This window comes from Schistocerca nitens, chromosome 10 (genome assembly GCF_023898315.1).
Source record: "Schistocerca nitens isolate TAMUIC-IGC-003100 chromosome 10, iqSchNite1.1, whole genome shotgun sequence".
NCBI classification, from domain to species: domain Eukaryota; kingdom Metazoa; phylum Arthropoda; class Insecta; order Orthoptera; family Acrididae; genus Schistocerca; species Schistocerca nitens.
This window is the reverse complement of record NC_064623.1, coordinates 72932701-72955809: the sequence shown is the minus strand read 5'-3', so window position 1 is coordinate 72955809 and position 23109 is coordinate 72932701. Positions and strand designations below refer to the sequence as shown.

The following is a 23109-nucleotide window of genomic DNA, read 5'->3' as shown; positions in this document are numbered from 1 at the left end:
ATGAAATTATATTACAGATATTCCCCACTAATGTCTATGCAATGCATTTCTGCCATCATTCTTGCAGCGTCCATATCTGCACAGCAAGCAATTCTTTGGGGGTGGCCTAGCACCACTTGGTGGACAACTGCACACAGTTAATCATTAGTGGTGAGCTTCTTACCCTGCATGACCTCTTTAATAGTGTTAAATATGGCATTGTCGCTAGGAGGAAGATCCACCGAATATGGAGGATGTTGAGCACAGTAAACCCTAGTTCACAAATACTGGAAATAGGGAAGGTGACTCTGCAGCCCCATTTTCCTTAGTGGCATTGTGTTGGCAGAGTTGGCGCACTTAACAGGCAGAACCAATCATCTTTGAGGGTCACTGGGAGGGAGCCAGTGCACCAGCAGTATCCCTTCCCAATCTCAGAACACATTCCATAGACTGGCGTTTCTTTTCTGGTGCCTTGTGGCAGAACCATGGCTCGTCAACAGTGACGAGACACTCAAAGGACTCAATGGATGGCACATTTCCACAGTCTTATGTTTCTGCACAATGGTGAGGGAATAAGACAGTCATTGTGCAGACAACTTCATCTTCAAGTTCTCATGGTGTGATAGACCTGTTGTTGTCTTTCATCACATATGATTCGCCTGTGCCCAATATCAAATCACTGACACACTGGACATTGTCTGGTTTGCATGCAGTTGCTGAACCCCCAGTGCTTTTGTGCTTTTCAGCACAAGCACAGTTCCTGCAGTCTTTGAACTCTGATAGCCAATCAATAACAGATCTGCAACTTAGTGCTGTTTCCTCACATATGACTATTGTGGATGTCTGAAGCAGTCACTGCTTTCCTCCAGAAAAACCACACTGTTCACAGTTCCCCATGCTTATCTTCTTCCACGTTCTGTTACCGATGTCCACCAGTATAAAAATTTTCAATATTATAATTTAAATTAAAATTAATCCACCAGTATACTCACAAGCCGGAACAAGTGCTGCTGCAATCACTACCTATGGGCAGCCAGTAACACAATCTGTGGCAGTAGACAGTACTAAAGTCTATCTTCACACACACATTGACATGTATTTCAAACTTCTAATTTGCAGGAGTTATATAGGTGGACTGCTAATCAACTCTGAATGAAGTGAATAGAAATGGAACACTTTGACAGCTCTGACAGTCAGTAATCTTTACTCCTGATGAAAATGGTGGAGGCAGCCATGAAACTCAAGTGTTTTCTTCAAAGTGTCAAGGCTTGTAAACTGTGAAGATTTTATTCAGGCATGTCACCATGAAAGACTACAAGGACACCTTGTGGATAATTGCTTGGTTTTGGTCTGAAAAAGACTAGAAATATGGCACAGATTATCTACAGGATTTATATGTAAGTAACAAGGAAACACAGCCTACCAACTTTCCTCTGCTGTGATAAGGATGATAGAAGTCTAATGAACAACATGAATTTATCTTCGAAAACCTTTATCTTGTAGCTCAGTGCATATGTGTTATGATGAAAATGTGTGTTTAGCCTGTGCAGCCATGGTGCACATAACGAGAATACAAATATTTTCCTCTTTTACCACAGATTTAATCATCTGCTAAATGAATTTTTCTTGAGAATTGTGAAATATGGAGAGCGAATGAAAGGAGAGAGTTTTGCTAATGCAAAAGTATTAGGTTGGTGCATAAGGTCACAAAGCTTTTGTTTTGCATAATGGTATTCTACTTGCAGTGGTTTATTTATTGACTGTCCTTTTTTATTAGTAGTTCACTGTCACTATTTGAGTTTACATATTGTCATTTGGAGAAAGTGGAGCTACGGCCATTATAAAACAGAGAGCCACATGGAGAAATTGGAACATTTCCGGCATATTCTTTTGTTTGAGTACAGTAGAGGGGTGACAGGAACAGAGGCAGCCAGAAGCATTTGCACCATTTAGGTGGATAATGCCATTGATCAGAGCACAGCAATAAAATGGTTTTCTCGTTTTAAGGAGGATTGTTTTCACAGTAGTGACTCTCGACATTCAGGAAAACCTTCAGAGCCTGACGAAGATCGTTTATAAAGTTATTAATCAACAACGATTCACACCAGCTTACTAGAGAATTGGAAAATGTGATCAACTGTGATCATTTCACCAATGTATGGCATTTGCATGCAATAGGGCAATAGGGAAGGTTCAAAAATTGTTTGTATGGGTACTGTATGGTCTAAGCCAAAATCACAAAAGGTAGCATGTGCACCTCTGCTTGCTTGTCATCAAATGACTCGTGGATTAACGATAATGCCTGTCCGCATTTTTCTAGAGTGACAAAAAACGTTATACAGGATTTGGGTTGGGAAGTCATTCCACATCCACCTTATTCACCTGATCTTCTGCCCTCAGATTTTCAACTTTTCCACTCTCTATCAAAAAAACCTTCAAGTAACTTTCTTTCCAGATGAAAAAGCACTCCGAACATGGTTCAATGAGTTCTTCACTTCAAAACCAGGGGATTTCTACAGTCAGGGAATTGAAAAGTTACCCCACCATTGGTAGACTGCTGTGAATAGTAAAGGAGAATATATTATCTGTTATGTGTATCTGTTTTGTTTATTAAACTTGTGAAAAAAATGGAATGAACTTATGGACCAGCCAAAAATGTAACTGTAATAAGCTTGAATGTTCACCATGGTTTGAACATTTACATCAGAAGTTTGCTACCCTTTTAGATTTACTCAGGACACCACACTTTAAACCAAGTCAGTCTAATCTCTAGTATTATAGTAACTTTTGTGAAATGATAGAACACTGATATCAAAATCAATTATTAGGAATATCAGGCATATGTTTCCAGAATAAGCTACAAATAGAGAAGTTTAACTCATATACTCTTCTTACTTGAAAATTCTTACTGATGCAGTATATTTTGTTCTTGGATTGAAATGACGAGTGCATTTCTTTACAACAGTATTGTCAAGATGAAAATACAACTATCAGGGTTACCAGAAGTTTCTCCAAGTGAAATTCCCTGATTTGCAGACAAGGTTTAGCATTTTTCCCTGATAAATTTTGAGATCTCAAGGGTAAGTCAAGACCTAAGTTGGCAATCTGTCTCTGCATCTATGGTACAAGAAACAAGGAAACGTATAAAAAAATAAAAATACAAAAATAAAAATTTCTTACAAGCATATGGTATTTCCTGATGTGAGTAAAAATTGCACATACTAACATAAAAATCATTTGTAATGAACTGTTTTTAGATGAGAAAGCAACCCAAATGGCATGTGTGTTTCATTACGACCACTGAAGTTACTTTATTTCTATAAAACAAAACACATTTGGTGACGAAAATACGCATTTGCTTGGGGTCACAAGATGGATTTAAAATAACCTCAGAAAAAAGTTTTCAATGACAAAAAACTTCACCAACAGCAGTATACTTTGAGATATTTTATTTTATTCTGAAAGCAACCAGTTTCAACATTTCATTGTGCCATCTTCAGGCCCCTACCACTTTTATCCAAATAAACAAACTTGTCATAAAGCACCATAAATCACTGGATACCATTAATTCCAATCATGATACAATTGCTTCATATGAAGATGTGACAGCAACAACATTGTGTTGCAACAATTGGAATTCATGACATAGTGATTTATGCTGCTGTATGACAAATTCGTTCATTTGGATAAAAGCGTATGGGGCCTGAAGATGGCAAAATGAATTGCCAAAACAGGTTGCTTTCAAAATAAAATATCTTTTAAGTATGTAGCTGTCGGTGAAGTTTATTGACACTGAAAATTACTTACCAGCTGATGTCCCCTGGCCCTGACGAACCAACAGAGATCGCAAAAAAGTTGGCCTCTTGAAAGAAGTGTATAAGGCTGGGAAGAATTTTGTAATCCAACATTGTAGGTGACAGCCAATAAAATGTTTGTTCTACTATGTTCATTATTGTCAGTTTATTATCCACTCTGTAATATCAATTATTTTTAAGGTGTTGTGCGATTTTTCTTTCGAGAAATATGTGAATACACAGCGTACAAACTGCCAGCGACTGGCACCATTTTCTTCTTATTATTATCCATACTTTCTAACATATAAACTACTTGTGAAGTGCCAAATGTACTAGAGCAAATAAAATGTCTATAAAACAACGCACTATACAATGTACTTGTGGTGAGACAGTCGTAATTCCTGAAATCCATCACCCGTGGTCTCTGGCCTGCTGAGGAACACCGCAGTCCTGGGCCCATGGATAAGCCATGAAAATCTGCTCCATTAATGCCACACATAAACAGACCCTGCCTGCGGGCAGATTAGCGAGTCTAGATCTGACGGGCAGAGCCTGCACATTAGTGAGAACCAAATGGCTTCAGATCGGCAGGCCTGATCCATTGCAGATATCTGCAGAAACGGCCTCTAGTTTTGGCCTATCATGGAAATCCACGAGCCACAGGCAGCATGCTGAGGAAATGAAATCACAGTGATCAATCCACAAATAAAGGTAACTTGTTCACATACTCTGAAAATCAGTAATAATGAGAATGGGTAGCAACTCACCATAAAGATAATTAGAGAAGATTGATGAGCTGCAGACAGGCACATAGAAAAGACAACCATACTCTGACAACTAAATTTTCAGTCATAGCTTTTGTCAGAAAACTAGAGCACACACACATTCACACAATCACTCTGATACAACTCATGCACACATGACCGCCGTCTCCTGCCACTGCGTCTACAGTCTCTGAGATTCAGATCGAAACAATCCACTCTTTATGTCTATGTCTCTCGTCGGCAGCTGCTAGGCTAGCGGCAAGAAGTGATGGCAGCAATGACCATAAGCTGAGGGGAGCGGTAGGAAGGGGAAAAGCAGTAGGAATGAGGGAGTGGGGAAGTTGTGCACATATTCAGCTGTACCCAGCCAGCACGACACCTATGTAAACAAACTATTTCATCTACTGAGACAAAAAAGAGACTTTTCCAGTGTTTTTTCTTTTTTTTTCATATTTACATGCTGTATTTGAAATTCTCTGATTTCCAGAACCTGTGGCAACCCTGGGAACACTACTGTTTTTCAGGCTGCTTCTACCTGGTTAAACAGATTTGGAAATTACACAGGGAAGGTAATCACAATATTACAAACATTATCTCAAGTGAATGTGTAGAGATGTCATTAACAGGTAATACTAGAGAGACATTCATTGTTGACGTGAAGACAAAGCTTTTTGTTATTCCCTAAAAGCTGCGTGTAAAGCCAGTCAGTAAGATTTTGTGCAAAACACTCATTTTCATTTTGAGCGAAAACCACACAGAGTTGCTTGTGCAGTCAATGAGTGCTTGGGCACATTCGTATACAACAACGCCCATGGTAAGTATCAGTGGGTTACTGTTTCAGCAGATTTCTTTCTGTCTTATGGAACATCAAGTTCAATGAGGACCAAAAATTACGAAAATGGGCTATTAATTGGAAAAAGTCTTGTAATCAATGTAGCAAAATTTGTAAAAATGAAAGAGAATAATCTTCAGTGATACAACCAAAACGTATTCTTACCATTTGTAGAAAATAATGTACTGCTTTTGCTGCACTCTTCTACATTTTCAGTTTGCATCCCCACATTTTACAAATTTGATCAAATATGCAGAAGAATGGCCAAGAACATTTCTTACTCCATGCCAGATCTATCCAAACAAAATACTAGTCATCACCGTAAAGTGCCTGAATGTATTAACTGTTCTTTTATCAGGTGTACCTGGTGTATTTTTGTGATGACTATAGGGAATAAAGAAGGAATTATTTCATTGTTGTTAAAAATTATCATAAGAGTTGTGTTACAGGAATTGTTATAAAATATTTAATGCAAACAAACTGAAGTCCTGATTGATGAAGTCGTCTCTAATGAAACATCATACACTGCCCTTTCTTGCCCTTGCTGTTCACTTGTGTAACAATTGTGTCTCTGGAACAGTTTATCTGTGGATATGAATCGCAAATTATTTAAAAAATTAGTGATTGGAGATATTGTTGATATGAAAATATCCACGGGTGTACTGCCGGTCTACAGTGTCCAACGGGCACAATATTTCGGCGATCATACATGTCGCCATCATCAGGTGAACTGACGGACTGAGCTCCTGTGAATGTGCCGGTACGGAGATCTGTACGCTAAGGCTGCTCAGGGGGAACTGGGCTCGGTCGCGGTTGCGGCCAATTTAAATACCCTCCGCCCGCGGCGCACTCCCTCCGCCGTCCGCGCCACGGTCGCATGGTGGAACAGATTGCGACGGCGTCTGAAATGACGTCGGTGTGATGGCTCTGTCCGCCGTGGTCGTCACAACTATACGTTTCCTCGGTTTACTCTTGATTAACCCAATCGCTGGTTCCCAAGCCTTGCTAAGATTATAGCCACAGTCACGGTTTATGAGGTTGTCATTGGTGCGAATTTTGATGGCCTCCCTAACAACGCTGTCCCAGTATCTCGACGTCTGTACCAGAATCCTCGTGTGTTCATACTCCATAGCGTGATTTTCCGACAAACAATGTTCAGCGACTGCCGACTTGCTCGGATACATCAGTCGAGTATGCCTCTGGTGTTCACGATATCGATGCGTACCGAGCAAACGTATAGTTGTGACGACCACGGCGGACAGAGCCATCACACTGACGTCATCTCAGACGCCGTCGCAATCTGTTCCACCGCGCAACTGCGGTGCGGGGCGTGGACAGCGGAGGGAGTGCGCCGCAGGCGGAGGGTATTTAAATCGGGCGTCGCCACGGCCAAACCCAGATCCCCCTGAGCAGCCTTAGCGTACGGATCTCCGTACTGGCACGTTCACAGGAGCTCAGTCCGTCAGTTCACCTGATGATGGCGACATGTATGATCGCCGAAATATTGTGCCCGTTGGACACTGTAGACCGGCAGTACACCCGTGGATATTTTGATTATCAAATACGCCAGGAGAAACTCAAGAATCACATTGTTGATATGGTTTAAGTGCTTAAAATTCATGTGTGTGCACTTTGTATTTTGTGCTATATGGCTTCACATCCTCTTGTAACGAGAGACCAATGACTGAATGCAGTAAACAGGTTCACAGGGATGTAGGTTGTGGTCATTTTACAGAGACATCACAGACTATAGTGGAGAGTTGGATCAATGCAGCCTTTGGACTTAAGACCGAGAATGAAGACGAAAATGGAGATGACCATGACCACGACCACCACCACCACCACCACCACCACCACCACCACCACCACCACCACCAACAGTATATGAAACTATCACATAAGCTCAGTTGTGAGTAAAGCTGATGGCAGAATTCAGTTTATTGGCAGCATATAACAAAAATGCAGGCTGTCTACAAAGCACACTGCTTATAAAACTGTTATGCAACACATTGTAAATGTTTTTTTGAATCAGCCTGTACAAACTGACATGGGACACCAGGCATACAACAAGTACCAGTAATCACATTGGTACCAGGGAGCTGCAAAGGCCGTCTGGGGGCTACTAAATGGCGTTGCAGTTATTTAGTCAAATGCTACCAAATGGATGCCCACTACAGGAGATGCTCAAAAGTTTTGTGCAGGTTCATTGAGACATGCCCAACATTAACGTTGCATTGAACTTCGCACCCTTTCAAAGATAGCTTGTGTATCTCAAATACATCTTGCAGCTGCAACAATCCTGCCCGCAGATCCTCCAGCAATGTGACAGGTGTATCATACACAAGGCGCTTCAGATATCCCCACAGGAAAAAATGGATTGGGGACAGATCAGGTGATTGTGACTACCATGTGACTGGTCCACCGTGACCAATCCAGCAGCTGGGAAAGGTTGTCTGCTTAAATGTGCAGGGGCTCCATCATGCTGAAATTGAATGCGGCGATGAACAGGTATGGGAATATGATTCAGCATGTCCTGCAGAACCTCTTGCAAGAATACAAGATACGTGCAAACATCAAGTCGGTCCAGTAGAATGTATGGCCCAATTAAACGGTCTCCAATGCTGCCAACATATACATTAAGGGCAAATTTGCATTGTGAGGCATGCATACATGTAGCACATTAGTTCATATCAATCCGCGTATGCAGGTTTTGAATGTTCAGCAGACCCTCAGAGTGAGAATACAGCCCATCGATAAAGAGGACACTTGCTGTTAGCTTCGGTCTGCAGCAGATTCTTGCAAAAATCACTGCACAAATCCCAAGTGCTTGTTGTAGTCTCCCGATTGCAATGCCTGGAAATATTGGAAATGAAACGGATGCAGTCCTTCATCATGTACAACGCACCAGAAGAAAGAATGGGGGATATCAGTGGTGCGGGATACACCTCATGTACTTGTAGACAGCGTATGGTTGCATCTGTCTGAGAATGCTTTCTTACGATGCAACTGTCCATGTTGTTCATTAGCAACCAGCATCTGGCTTGTGCACAAGGAAGGAGCGGTTTCGCACAGTTGGCAATGTAGGGTGGCGAACAATGTGTGGCGTGGAATTTTTCTGTCAGGATATTTCACATGATACAATCATACGGCTTCTCATCCATTTTAGTTGGCTATGCCATAAATCAAATCCATCTCAGCCATTTCATGGTATGTGTGGCTAGCCATGCTATTCTCAATGCTTCCACGGAGTGAATGGTGACAGTCTCCATGCACTCCACCCGTGTTTATATTGCAACGCCCTCTCCTGGTGTTTGCAAGCCCTGGTTCATAACTGATTACTGGTGTGCCAGATGTGCCTTGCCAGTTTCTAAAGTTTCTTTTTTCCCCCACTCACCCTGTATTTCATCACTCAAATTTGTGGCACCTGTACCAAATAAGACTAGCAGGTTGCTCAAGGTACACAAAGAAGGGCAGAACAAATGTTCACTGGTTTGTTCTACCTACAGGAGACAATCACAGAGATGGTGAAACATATGAACTGGCGGATGCTTCAAAATGGATGTAAACTATCTTGAGAAAACTTACTTACAAAGTTTCAAGAAGTGATGAACGTCGGGGCATACTACAACCCCTGTATATCACTCCCATAGGGGCTCAGTTATTAGATTAGGCAAATTACACTGTGTATGAGCACTCACACCATCATTCTCCCCACCTTTCATATACAAATATAATGGGAAGAAACCCTAATATGTGGTATACAGTAGGGAGTGCTTCCAACCATTCACTCTGCAGTGATTTGCAGAGAACAGATCCAGATGTGGAACCTCAATGTAATGTCATAAATCTTAGGCAGCAGTATTTTATCCAGCAAGAATTTTTCAACATGTGAAGATTTATCATGAATGCTTCAATTAATCACAATAGTGTCAATGCAGAGAAGTAATAGAAAGGTTTTTTCCAAACTACAGAAGAAAAATAGAAACTACAAGAAACTATACAATACCTTTCTGGTTCACTGCCATGACCTGTTGATTCTGCTTCAGTTTTGAGTTCCTGAAAGGATTAACATCACTATTACTACTACTATTATTACTGCCACCACCACCACCACCACCACCACCACCGCCAATTATAATTACAATTATAATAAAAATAAAAATAAATCCATTGCTACTGTATGGTGCTGAAAAACAGACAATTGCAAAACTATAAGAACAGTGTTCACACTGATGAAATGTGGTTTCTACAAAATGTTGAAGGATGCCATCTCTTACATAATGTTCCACATAACTCTATATGGGAATATGTACCGTATTTACTTGAATCTAAGCCGCACTCGAATCTAAGCCGCACCTGAAAAATGAGACTCGAAATCAAGGAAAAAATATTTTCCCGAATCTAAGCCGCACCTGAAATTTGAGACTCGAAATTCAAGGGGAGAGAAAAATTATAGGCCGCATCTCCAAATCGAAACAAAGTTGGTCCATTGCAATATGAGAGACAATTAAGGTCGAATGAATGACGATACAGCTACAGTAGTTTGGTTTGAGTCGTAAGTTAGCCGTTAAGCTTTATCAGGTAGCCATTGCTATGCGTCAGGCGCTCCGTCTGTATTTATACGGGTACCCTTCCTTTTCCACGTGCTTCGTTTGGTTTGAATTGATAGCTTATTTTTCTTTGATCTGATAAGCGCAGTTTTCTTTGTTAAAGGTGTTTACGTCACTCTAAGCTGAAAATGCGTTACTGTACTGTGTCATGCATTGTTTGTCGCATTCTGATAGTGCAAGTTTACGGCCTGTCGCCGCTCGCGGCATGGCTTGCTTTTGTGCGCGCTACCGCCGCTTTTTAAAAAAAAAAAAAAAAAATGTGAGGAATCGTCTCATTAGCGAAACAATGGCAAGAAACTGCTATTTGTTGTTACTTACACTGCTGCTTTCTTTGATAATGATCAACAAGAACCAAATAATAGACTGCGTATGATAGAAGATGTTCTGAACGAGAGTTTAGCGAAAATTTTTCTCCGTTTGAAAATCTTTGCAGGCGCCTCTTTAGTACATTACATTCTACACAGAAATTAGAGTCATCTTAGATTTAAAAATCTAGTCAATTGCCGTGCTTCATTTCTGACTGTATCACTATTAAGCATAAGAATAATACGAATATAAACATGACAGGATATGTATATTCTTCCGCGTTTGCTGTTGTCTCACTCTAGTTTCGTAGTTTATTAGGCAGACCGGATTTAAATGAGATAGCAGCAAACATGAAACAATACATGGCAAAATGTTTATTTGCGTATTATTCTTATGGTGACGAGAATACTGCATGTGATTCACAATTTATAAAAGTTCCTATTATAGCAACCATCTCTTCTCACAGATAGGAAAAAATTCAGAATGAGTTGGCCATATTGACAAACATCCCAAACAGTCTTTCCAGTCGGATTTTCGTAGTACATTGAAATGCTGCTATGTTCGAAGATGAACCATGCGGAATTTATATTTACTTCGTTGGATAATGTATGAAAATGCAGTGGTCGAAACTCGGTGCAGAGACAATAGCTCGTCTTCCACCTATTTTTTTTTTAATTTATTTACTGACGCAGAGGTTTTGGCGCCAGTATTTATCTTTGTGCCTACATAGCATGCCTGTGTAGCGCTACATATATTCGATGGCAGAAGTAAGTTGTGGCGGCACCCACCAACTTTTTTCCGAATTTTCGCTGGTTTTGCACTCGATTCTAAGCCGCAGGTGGTTTTTTGGATTACAAAAACCGGAAAAAAAAGTGCGGCTTAGATTCGAGTAAATACGGTAACATTTGAACTACTGTTGGACCCCCCCCCCCCTATGCCCCATCTTGGTTGATTATGTTTTTTGCCTTCAACGTGTACAGAGGGGCAAAAGAAAGAAGGCAGCCGAAAATGATAATGTATTACCTCCGTGGGAAAAGCAGTGGAGGGAGACTGTACAAGCAATGGCGCGACTCGTGAAAAAGGAATAGGGTGCAAGCCCAATCATGGATGGATGACGATTAGTTTTAAAGAAATTTAAGGTTAAGATGAAAAACAGAAAGGCAAACTAGTATGTTCAGTCTGATAAATTTCTGCTTGTTGTACACCATGATATATAAAAATGTATCCCTTACAAGAAGACTCCTACTCTACGAGATGGGGGATTGGCAGAAAAGAGTGGAGTATCTGGAAATCCAGTTGCACATACAATTTGTTAAGTGGGAAGCACGGAGTTATATAGCAGCACGTATGGGTACTTAAAATAAAAATTTAATTTTTTTTTCATGGCTACACAGAAGAAGATGCTACTGTCTCATAACTTTCGAAAGTGCACTGACTTCCAAAAATCTGGGAAATATTATCACAGTTCCGGAAACTAAGGAAAGTACCAAACACATGACACTACTATTGAACATGTTCCTGTTCCAGTAGTGGTGCAGAAAACTGTAATGGACACCAGTGTAATTACAATCCAACTACACTTCTGAGCATATCTGACACCAGTTACGTGTACAAAGGCAGAAGGGATGCCCAGTATTGGCCTTCAAACTCGCATACTTCTGATAAAACATACATTAGTAGACTAAAAATTGTGGGATTCTGGAAACACATATTTCTTTTGAGGGAGCAAATAGGATACAATTGCAGAAATATGGACTGGTAGGGAGGAGAGTGGAGGAGGAGTTAGTCAGGCACCTCTTCCTCCTCATACAAAGAGATTTGTCCATCTGTCCAATCTCTTTTTCTTGTTCTTATGAGGAGAAAACAGCAGGTGCCATCACCAGATTCCCCAGGAACTTCACTCAGTTAAAGAGGAGTCAAAATAAGCAAACATGTGTCTTGGCTCAGCTGGAGACACACAACGGTTTTCGAGGTATTTTTTAGCTGCCATCTATCACATGATATTCACAGACAAAGTAGGGGCTCAGTGGTTAGCGTAGCAGCTTTTTAATTTTACACCCTGCATTCGAACCCCAATTGTTACTTCTATTTTTTGTTTTTCATTTATATAGATTACTGTAGCAGATTACTTCACAAATGTTTCCCATTGTATACTGATATAACATTGTCCTTATTCGTCCACTAATTGTACGTCAGGCGAATGAATTAAAAAAAAAAAAAAAAAAAAAGGGACATTATAACACCATAACACAAAACAAATTAGCAATGCAGGGAACAAGATGACGGTTTAAACAAGGCCACTTTTGATTTGACTATCGATATGTCAAGTATGATGTTGTCAGTAGCATGTCTTGTTGTCATATTACTGAAGTTGGTTCACATAATGAGCATTGTGACAAATTTATAATACAATGTCACAAAAACTTTTTGTTTTAAGAATGACAAAGGTATTTCTATGGTCGGTGCTCATATATAACCTTAATGTAATGTACTATTTTAAACACTGGAAAATCCAGGATGGAATGTAGCAATATTAGAGAAGTTGCTACTCACCATATAGCGGAGATGCTGAGTCGCAACAGGCACAACAAAAAGATTCACACGGTTATAGCTTTCGGCCATTTACACACACACACACACACACACACACACACACACACACACACACACACAAATGCAACTCGCACACACGTCTGCAGTCTCAGGCAACTGAGACCACACTGCAAGCAGCAGCACCAGTGCATGATGGGAGTGGCAACTGGGTGGGGGTAAGGAGGAGGCTGGGCAGGGAGGGGGAGGTGGAGGGGGAGGGATAGTATGGTAGGGGCGGCAGACAGTGAAGTGCTGCAGTTTAGACGGATGGTAAGAGAGAAGGTGGGTAAGGGGGGAGTAGCGAAAAGGACAGAAATAAAAAGAAATTAAAAGACTGGTGTGGCAGTGAAATGACAGCTGTGTAGCGTTTGAATGGGAACAGGGAGGGGGCTGCATGAGTGAGGACAGTGACTAATGAAGGTTGAGGCCAGGAGGGTTAGGGGAATGTAGGATGTATTGCAGGGAAAGTTCCAAACTGTGCAATTCAGAAAAGCTGGTAATGGTGGCAAGGATCCATATGGCACAGGCTGTGAAGCAGTCATTGAAATGAGAGATACCATGTTTGGCAGCATGTTCAGCTACAGGGTGGTCCTCTTGTTTCTTGGCCACAGTTTGTCGGTGGCCATTCATGACAACCAACAAGCTGCCTGTACGCATGAATGGCCACCGACAAACTGTAGCCAAGAAACAAGAGGACCACCCTGTTGCTGAACACGCTGCCAAACATGGTATCCCTCATTTCAATGACTGCTTCACAGTCTGTGCCATATGGATCCTTCCAAACACCAGCTTTTCTGAATTGCACAGGTAGGAAACTTCCCTGTAATACATCCTACATTTCCCTAATCCTCCTGGCCTCAACCATCCAGCCCCCTCCCTGTTCCCATTCCAGCACTACACAACTGTCATTTCACTGCCACACCCAGTCTTTTAATTTCTTTTTATTTATCTCCTTCCCCCCCCCCCCCCCACCTTCTCTCTTGCCCTCCGTCTAAACTGCAGCACTTCACTGCCCACCACTCCCACCATACTATCCCTCCCCCTCCATACACCAACCTCCTCCTTACCCACACCCAGTTGCCACTCCCATCACGCACTGATGCTGCTGCTCGCAGTGTGGTTTCAGTTGCCTGAGACTGCAGATGTGTGTGAGTTGTGTTTACGTGTGTGTGTCTATTGTTGACAAAGGCCTTAATGGCTGAAAGCTATAATTGTGTGAATCTTGTTGTTGTGTCTATCGCGACTCAGCATCTCCTCTATATGGTGAGTAACAACTTTCCTTCTCCAATATTGGTACTTACTATTTTAAGAGTACTGAATTGAAATTCATAAAGAAATATGAATTTTTGAACTGTCATTTCACTTAGGATCTCATTGGATTAATATTTCCATTTCTTCTCAGATGTCCATTCTCCAGCTCTTTTCCCATGTACGCAGTACTTTGAGGTCATTGTCTATCACAACATTGTGTCCTTTTTAATTTACATGTTTGATATAGCTGACTTACTAGCTTTATCCAATCTGAAATGAGCAATGTGTTCTTTAAAACAGGTTCAAAAATTTCTTCTCATTTGCCCAATGTAGTATTTGTTGCAATGACTATATTTAATTTTACAAATTCCTAATTTGCTCAGTTTCTCTGTAGGTTGTGTGATGTTATGGACCAGGATTGACATATCGATAGTCAAATCAAAACTGGCCTTGTTTTGACTGCCATCTTGTTTTCTGCAATGCTCATCTGTATTTTATCATTGTGTTGTGAAGTCACCCTTGTGAAGTTTGTGAACAATGCCACAGAAATCCATACAGCCATGGAAATAGCGATGCCTCAGCACATAATAAGAAGAATGCCATGCCACAAGAGCAATGTGAGTGGCAAGAAGACCTGGAGACAGTGGTAGGTTTCAAATTGATTATATTATGTAAGACATTTCCAGGAGCAGATGTGAAAACTGATCACAATTTATTGGTTATGCACTGCAGATTAAAGTTAATTGCAAAAAGGTAGGAAATTAAGGAGATGCTGCCTACATGAGTTATAAGAACCAGAGGTTGTTGGGAGTTTCAGAGTGAACTTTAGGCAATGACTGACTAAAACAGAGGAAAGGAATACAGTAAAAGACAAATGTATACCTTTGGGAGATGAAATAGTGAAGGCAGCAGAGGATGAAATACGTAAAAAAAAGACCTAGTAGAAATGCTTGGATAACACGGGAGACATTGAATTTAACTGGTGAAAGGAGAAAATGTACAAAAGCAGCAAACAAAGCACGTGAAAGGGAATACAAACGTCTAAAAAATGAGATTGACAGGAAGTCCAAAATGGCTATGCGTGAATGGCTACAGGACAATTGTAAGGATTTAGAAGCACATTTCGTAGGAGGTAGATAGATACCACCTACAGGAAAATTAGAGAGGCCTATGGAGAAAAGAAAAGCAACTGTATTAATTTCAAGAGCTCACATGGAAAACCAGTACTAAGCAAAGAAGGGAAAGCTGAAATATGGAAGGAGTATATAGATGGTCTATATGAGGGAGATGAATTTGATGCCAACATTATAGGAATTGAAGATAATGTAGATGAAAAGGAGATTGGGAGATATGATACTGTGTGAAGAATTTGACACAGCACTGAAAGACCTAAGTCGAAAAAAGGTTCTGAGAGTACAGGACTTTCCGGAAAGCCAGCGATGACAAAACTCTTCCAACTGGTGTGCAAGACGTATGGGAGAGGAGAAATACCCTCAAGACTTCAAAAAGGATATAGAATTCCAGTTCCAAATAAAGCAGATGCTGACATGCGTAAATATTATTGAACAATCAATTTAATAAGTCACGGTTGCAAAATACTAACACGAATTCTTAACAGAATAATGGAAAAACTGGTAGAAGCCGACGTCAGGAAAGATCAGTTTGGATTCTAGAGAAATGTAGGAACATGCGAGGCAACACTGACCATACAACTTACCTTAGAAGATAAGTTAAGGAATGGCAAACCTACATTTACAGCATCTGTAGACTTAAAGAAAGCTTTTGACAATGTTGACTGGAGTACTCTATTTGAAATTCTGAAGATAGCTGGGGTAAAATACAGGGAACAAAAGCCTATTTACAACTTGGGAAGCCAGATGGCAGTTATAAGAGTTGAGGGGCATGAAAGGGAAGCAGTGGTTGAGAAGGGAGTGAGACAGGGTTGTAGCCTGTCGCCAATGTTATTCAATCTTTGCATTGAGCAAGCAGTAACTGAAACAAAATACAAATTTTGAGTAGGAATCAAAGTTGAAGGAGAAGAAATAAAAACTTTTGTGGTTTGCCAATGACATGATAATTTTGTCAGAGACAGCAAAGTAATTGGAAGAGCAACTGAACAGAATGGACAGTGTCCTGAAAGGAGGATGTAAGACGAACATCAACAAAAGCAAAACAAAGATAATGGAATGTAGTCGAATTATTCAGGTGAGGCTGAGAGAATTAGATTAGGAGCAAGATGCTTAAAATAGAAGAAGAGTTTTGCTATTTAGACAGCAAAATATGATGGCCTAAGTAGAGACGATATAAAATACAGATTGGCAATTGCAATAAAAAATTTTCTGAAGAAGAGAAAATTGCTAACACTGAATACAGATTTCAGTGTCAGGAATCCATCTGCAAAAGTATCTGTATTGAGTGTAGCCATGCATGGAAGTGAAACATGAACGATAAACACTTTATAGAAGATTTTAAAATATGGTGCTACAGAAAAATTCTAATGATTAGATGTGTAGATCAGGTTACTAAATAGTAGGTATTGAACAGAAATGATGACAAAAGAAATCTGTGGCAACTGGACCAAAAGAAGGGATCAGTTGATGGCACACATTCTGAGACATCAAGGGCTCATTAGTTTAGTACTGGAGGGAAATGTTGGGGGTGGGGGGTAAAAATGGTTCAGGGAGACCATAAAGATGCTTGCACAGGTTAGAGTAGCATGGAGAACAACATCAAACCCGTTTTCAGACTTAATACCACAACAACGACATTGCTGCATATGAAATGCAGCAAACATATCAAAGTTGTTTTTAACACTGGAAGGAGAGCAATAGGATCATTTCATGGCAAATCATACAGATCATGTCCACTGGTGGTAAAGAATTTCTCTGGAAAAAAATATATTAGATCTCTATGTCATAAGTGTTCAGAAATAAAGTATTTTTGTTCTATCTTAATTTAATTTTTGTAAATAGTACAGCCCTTTGAAAATTGTAAATAACTCATACTGGAGACCTGGCAGATGTTTTGTGTTAAAGCTCCCTCCTTTAACTTGCAAATTTAAGACAAGAAAATATGACATTTAAGTTAATTTTTCCACTTAAAAATTATTTTTCTTATCATTTGGAAGGCCACAGAATGTTATCTTTTCTGTCATCTTACAAGATACTAATGTAATTATAAACAGTATCTTCTCTGATCCAGCTATCTGTCTTATGTAAATATTTATTACTAAAAAATGTAAAAAAATGGTTTTTTACAAGTTTTTATGAATATTTTACTCCACAAACCCATCCAAAAATTTTTGAAAATTACACAAAATACTGTTTGGTTAATATGTTAGTACTTGATGCAAACACAATGGGCAATATTCTTCTGTGTAAAGTGATAAAAAAATTTCAACATTCTACATATTTCACATCACTGAATTTCTAATGTAAAATATGCATGTTGGCAACACTGTTTCCAGTACTCTTCTGTTTAAAACAGACAAGTGAGAACTTGCACATCAACCATTCTGCATCAAATTTTGTGTTTGGCTTGAACTTTTTGTTGGATACAATGTCAGTGAGGAAATACAGAACTCAAAGAGTGAAGAAAAACACATGAAGGTGGTGTCTAAGAAAAGTGAAAGACACTTCACAGTTGTTGGAAATCTGTCAGAGGTACTGCAGATTAGCGTCACATCCATTGGGCAGGAATTGCTACACTCACTACAAGAAGAAATTTAGTGACAACCCACCTAAATGATCAACACCTGAATGTGAAACTGAAGAAGACTGTGCAGATGTTTATATTCCTGGGTGTGAAGTTGTTGATACATTGAATGTTAGCTTTTCTGCTGTAGTCCCAACTACACTCCTGGAAATGGAAAAAAGAACACATTGACACCGGTGTGTCAGACCCACCATACTTGCTCCGGACACTGCGAGAGGGCTGTACAAGCAATGATCACACGCACGGCACAGCGGACACACCAGGAACCGCGGTGTTGGCCGTCGAATGGCGCTAGCTGCGCAGCATTTGTGCACTGCCGCCGTCAGTGTCAGCCAGTTTGCCGTGGCATACGGAGCTCCATCGCAGTCTTTAACACTGGTAACATGCCGCGACAGCGTGGACGTGAACCGTATGTGCAGTTGACGGACTTTGAGCGAGGGCGTATAGTGGGCATGCAGGAGGCCGGGTGGACGTACCGCCGAATTGCTCAACACGTGGGGCGTGAGGTCTCCACAGTACATCGATGTTGTCGCCAGTGGTCGGCGGAAGGTGCACGTGCCCGTCGACCTGGGACCGGACCGCAGCGACGCACGGATGCACGCCAAGACCGTAGGATCCTACACAGTGCCGCAGGGGACCGCACCGCCACTTCCCAGCAAATTAGGGACACTGTTGCTCCTGGGGTATCGGCGAGGACCATTCGCAACCGTCTCCATGAAGCTGGGCTATGGTCCCGCACACCGTTAGGCCGTCTTCCGCTCACGCCCCAACATCGTGCAGCCCGCCTCCAGTGGTGTCGCGACAGGCGTGAATGGAGGGACGAATGGAGACGTGTCGTCTTCAGCAATGAGAGTCGCTTCTGCCTTGGTGCCAATGATGGTCGTATGCGTGTTTGGCGCCGTGCAGGTGAGCGCCACAATCAGGACTGCATACGACCGAGGCACACAGGGCCAACACCCGGCATCATGGTGTGGGGAGCGATCTCCTACACTGGCCGTACACCACTGGTGATCGTCGAGGGGACACTGAATAGTGCACGGTACATCCAAACCGTCATCGAACCCATCGTTCTACCATACCTAGACCGGCAAGGTAACTTGCTGTTCCAACAGGACAATGCACGTCCGCATGTATCCCGTGCCACCCAACGTGCTCTAGAAGGTGTAAGTCAACTACCCTGGCCATCAAGATCTCCGGATCTGTCCCCCATTGAGCATGTTTGGGACTGGATGAAGCGTCGTCTCACGCGGTCTGCACGTCCAGCACGAACGCTGGTCCAACTGAGGCGCCAGGTGGAAATGGCATGGCAAGCCGTTCCACAGGACTACATCCAGCATCTCTACGATCGTCTCCATGGGAGAATAGCAGCCTGCATTGCTGCGAAAGGTGGATATACACTGTACTAGTGCCGACATTGTGCATGCTCTGTTGCCTGTGTCTATGTGCCTGTGGTTCTGTCAGTGTGATCGTGTGATGTATCTGACCCCAGGAATGTGTCAATAAAGTTTCCCCTTCCTGGGACAATGAATTCACGGTGTTCTTATTTCAATTTCCAGGAGTGTATATCCCTCCTTAAATGTCAAGGAAAGGTAAGACGCACAAGAAGAAAACGGTATGTAAAAAGGAAAGTGGAAGAAATTGAAACACGTTTTACACAATCTCTTCTTCAAAACTTTGTGAAGTGTGAGGTGTAGATGCACTTGGTGCAGAACCTGAAGATAGTGATATGTACATGATATGTGGTTTCAAAACCTAAATATTGCTGTCCCAGCAGCCACCTATACTGAGAAGGCACAGTTACTGACACCTATACCAGGTAACTACTCTAAGCAGCATATCAGAAATACATACCCATTTCCTCAGATTATTTGATTTCAAAAGCTCGTACAATAGCGAGTGAGAAAGGTATTTTGGCGTGCCCAGATTCTTACTGTGGGCATCCATCGCAAAATGATACGCTTACTGTTGCTCTGGAATATTACCTAAGTGGTGACAAAGATTGTAGCAGGCAAAGTCCTAACCAAGTGATGTTATCTCTGCTAGTGAAAATGGTGAAAAAGGTAAAAGGTAAAAAGATATACAACAAGATCAATAAGCAAAGAATACCTCCGAATTAAAAAGGAGAACCCAAATTTAAAAACTGGTCTCACAAAATTCTACTCCTTATGACCAAAATGTGTAAAACAGCAGCCAGTAGAGGAAGTATGCACACGAATTTACTGCACTAATTTGAAATGTGTGTGTTTCGCCACAAGCAGAGTCTCAGAAAAGAATTACACAGAGATGGACCTGATGCTTATGTGTGTATGTCAAGAGCCCAAGTTAAATGTTAGTTGCAGTGGTGTGCAATGTGTCCTGCTGCTGTAGTGATGACTGCTGAAGCATTACACATTTGCTGAAGCATTACACCTTCAGGATGATGACAATGGCTGAACCTATGTATTGTGTGAGGGAGGAGAGTAGGTGAAGAAGACAGCAGAGTCAGAGAAGTTTGTTACAGAGGTTAGGTATTGGGTCATGGAAGCAGTAGCTCACCATCATATCTGGAGGATTCAGAGACAGGCCATAGCAGAAGCAAAATCAACCACATCCCAAAATACTGACACATTACTTCTTCATTTTGACTTTGCTGAGAACTGGTCTGTTGCTTTGCAGAATGAAATGTGTTGTTCATTTCCTTGTAACATCACACTGTTTTGCTATTGTCAGTGATGCTCTCATTCATGATAGTGCACAGCATGCTATGCTGTCAGCATGATAATTGATGATGTAGCATTTGGAGACCATGCATTTCCTAAACAAGTGAATGTGACTGATGGTGCAGCATCTCATTTTAAAAACCACTTTCAGCTTTATGAGCTTGATCAACACTGTAGTGCAGGAATTACGGGGAGTTAGAACGGAAATTTTTTTTCCTTCACTTCGGATTTTTATCTCATCACAAAATTTGCAATTTTCCAAACAAAGGTATATATATCACTTATAAATTCACATGGGAAGTATTTTATTTTATGTTTTAAAATATAATCATGTTAAAATTTTTACGTGCATTACATCAAGAGCTAATAAAATCGGTAATTTTTTATATGGTAAGCTGTGGACTGCTGTGTTATAAACGTCATGTCCAGAAGAGGATGTGCACCACGTTGAGGAAGTTGAAACAAAGTCTGAGAGACAAGAAACTTTCTGTGGCAGGCTGACAGGCAAAATGATTGATGAACTACAGCAGTAGAAATAATACAGAGGATTTGTTGAAAATGAAGCAGGCAGTATGGGTTACCTTCTTCCAGAAACCATCAACTGATGAAAAACCAGTACACCACCTTAGCCCTCCTAGATCTGATTCATGGCGCAATTACTGCAATGCCCAGCACTCAAACAGTTCATACAGCCATAAACATTCCATCCCAGCAGCAGTCATGGATATCATAAAACCTATTTACAGAGACCTGGCAAATCCTGAATTACTGAGGAAGAATCTACATTGTCAGACTCAAAATCCCAATGAGTCATTCAACAATCTTATATGGACTCTCTCACCAAAAAATGTTTTTGTTGGAATGAAGACATTGAAGTGGGAGTCAATTATGCTGTTATTGCTTTTAACGATGGCAACTTGGTAGGACGAAAGTGCTACAGCAGAGGGGAATTAATCCTGGAGCAAACTGCATCAGAGAACTTGAATGGATGGACAAGGTTCACACTGATAAAGCAGAGTATGCAGCACAGTTGGACACCAAGAGTCCAGAAAGAAGAAAAAACTTGGAAAAAGATCAAGAGGATGATATACAGTATGGTGCAGGGTGCTTCTGATTGACCAAAAATAAAAAATTAAGCATATATTAAGTGATTTACAGTCTTTTGAAACTTTAGAAGCCATTCCCAACTAAATGTGAAAAGATAAGTGGATGGAAAACACTCTGTGGGAAGACCCAAAACCAGTTGGATGGACATTATCAAGAATGACCTCATTGCCAGAGGAAGAACAGTGGATGATGATCTTTGTGACAGGTCATACATGCACAAGAAAGTTGAAGAGGCGCATTAATAGCACCCAAGAAACTAGAACTGTAGAATGATGATGGTGATGATGATGATTTCTAATTTTCAATGTTACAGAGGCAGTCACACAACCAAAGCAGAAACATTTGTGAACTGTCAGTAGCAGAGCTTGTGGAGCATGATGTGCTCATTTGGTTGTGGCACAGCATTCCATGTAGCTTGAGTCCAAAAGACACTGTTGCACAAGATCGTGTGGTCCATCTGAAGACACAAGGCAGATGAATGCTTTGTAGCTCACCACGTCACTTGACACCTCACTCCGGTGGGTGCTCTGTTTTAGAGAACTGCATAAAACACGAGTGAAGACAGTAAGATGGCATTCAACACTCTGTCCTCCCACAGAGAATTCAGTGCCTTAGTCACTGCACTGCACTGCTTGGTGTGTGGAAGTGAGGTGGATGGGAATGGCTCCAAGTTAGGAATCTGAAGTGGGAGACGAGCAGAAATGAAGAGAGGTGACAAGTGAATGTGCACTCAGCACTGTCCCGTGCCCTGTGTGGGTGTTCCTATCTACATTCAAAGTTGTCACAACTCGCCACTACCTAAAGTCTTTCTACTTGTGCCAGTCGAGCTGCAGTTACAGGTGGGAGGAGCAAGAACACTAATGATGATTAACAACAGGTGCCACATACCATATTTACCCAATTCTTCTCAAATTCGCCATTCGACAACTACAGGGTTGTCTTATATCCACAGATTAAACTATTATTGCTGAGGTTAACAATTTTATGTTGTTTTATGGAGTATATAGATGTTGTCTTACATTTACAAAATTCAGAAGGACAGGGATGCACAAATGATAATAGCATTTCCCGATACACCGATGCACTCTATCCAGTAACGGCACTGCTCAAACAGTCACGTGAAATTTGATTCGCACGGCACTATTCCAGGGGATATGTGAGAATCTATGAACTGGCCACAACAATGATCTTTTGCTCTGCTTAAGATTTGACAGTTTTGTGAAACACAAGAGGAAACAGCACTAAATTCTATCATCTTACAGACTCTTGTTGTATTTGAACAGGTTTGCAGTAAAAGTTCTCATACATGTATGAATATTGGGTACAATCATTAATGTTACTTTTTTAGTAAAGGTAAAATTAATGTTGCTTTTTAAGTAATGATAATATTCAAAAGCACAGTTGTTGATCTTCAAAAAACATTACTTGGTTCTGAACTGATATCAATATGTTATTTGATTG

At 41.0% G+C, this 23109-nt stretch overlaps 1 protein-coding gene across 11 annotated transcripts in view; it reads right to left on the bottom strand.

The window, feature by feature from the left end:
• LOC126210188 (putative zinc finger protein 833) overlaps positions 1 to 23109 on the bottom strand; it is an 81885-nt gene that overhangs the window by 6006 nt on the left and 52770 nt on the right. For 8 of the 11 annotated variants that reach the window (XM_049939356.1, XM_049939355.1, XM_049939361.1 and 5 more), the window contains one exon: positions 9376 to 9425. The exons of 1 other annotated variant lie outside the window; for it this stretch is intronic. In XM_049939356.1, the coding sequence (XP_049795313.1) occupies positions 9376 to 9425 (50 nt within the window). Of the gene's footprint in view, positions 1 to 4018; positions 4445 to 9375; positions 9426 to 23109 lie in introns of those variants that run through there. 2 more of the 11 variants (XM_049939364.1, XM_049939365.1) reach the window with 2 other exon arrangements.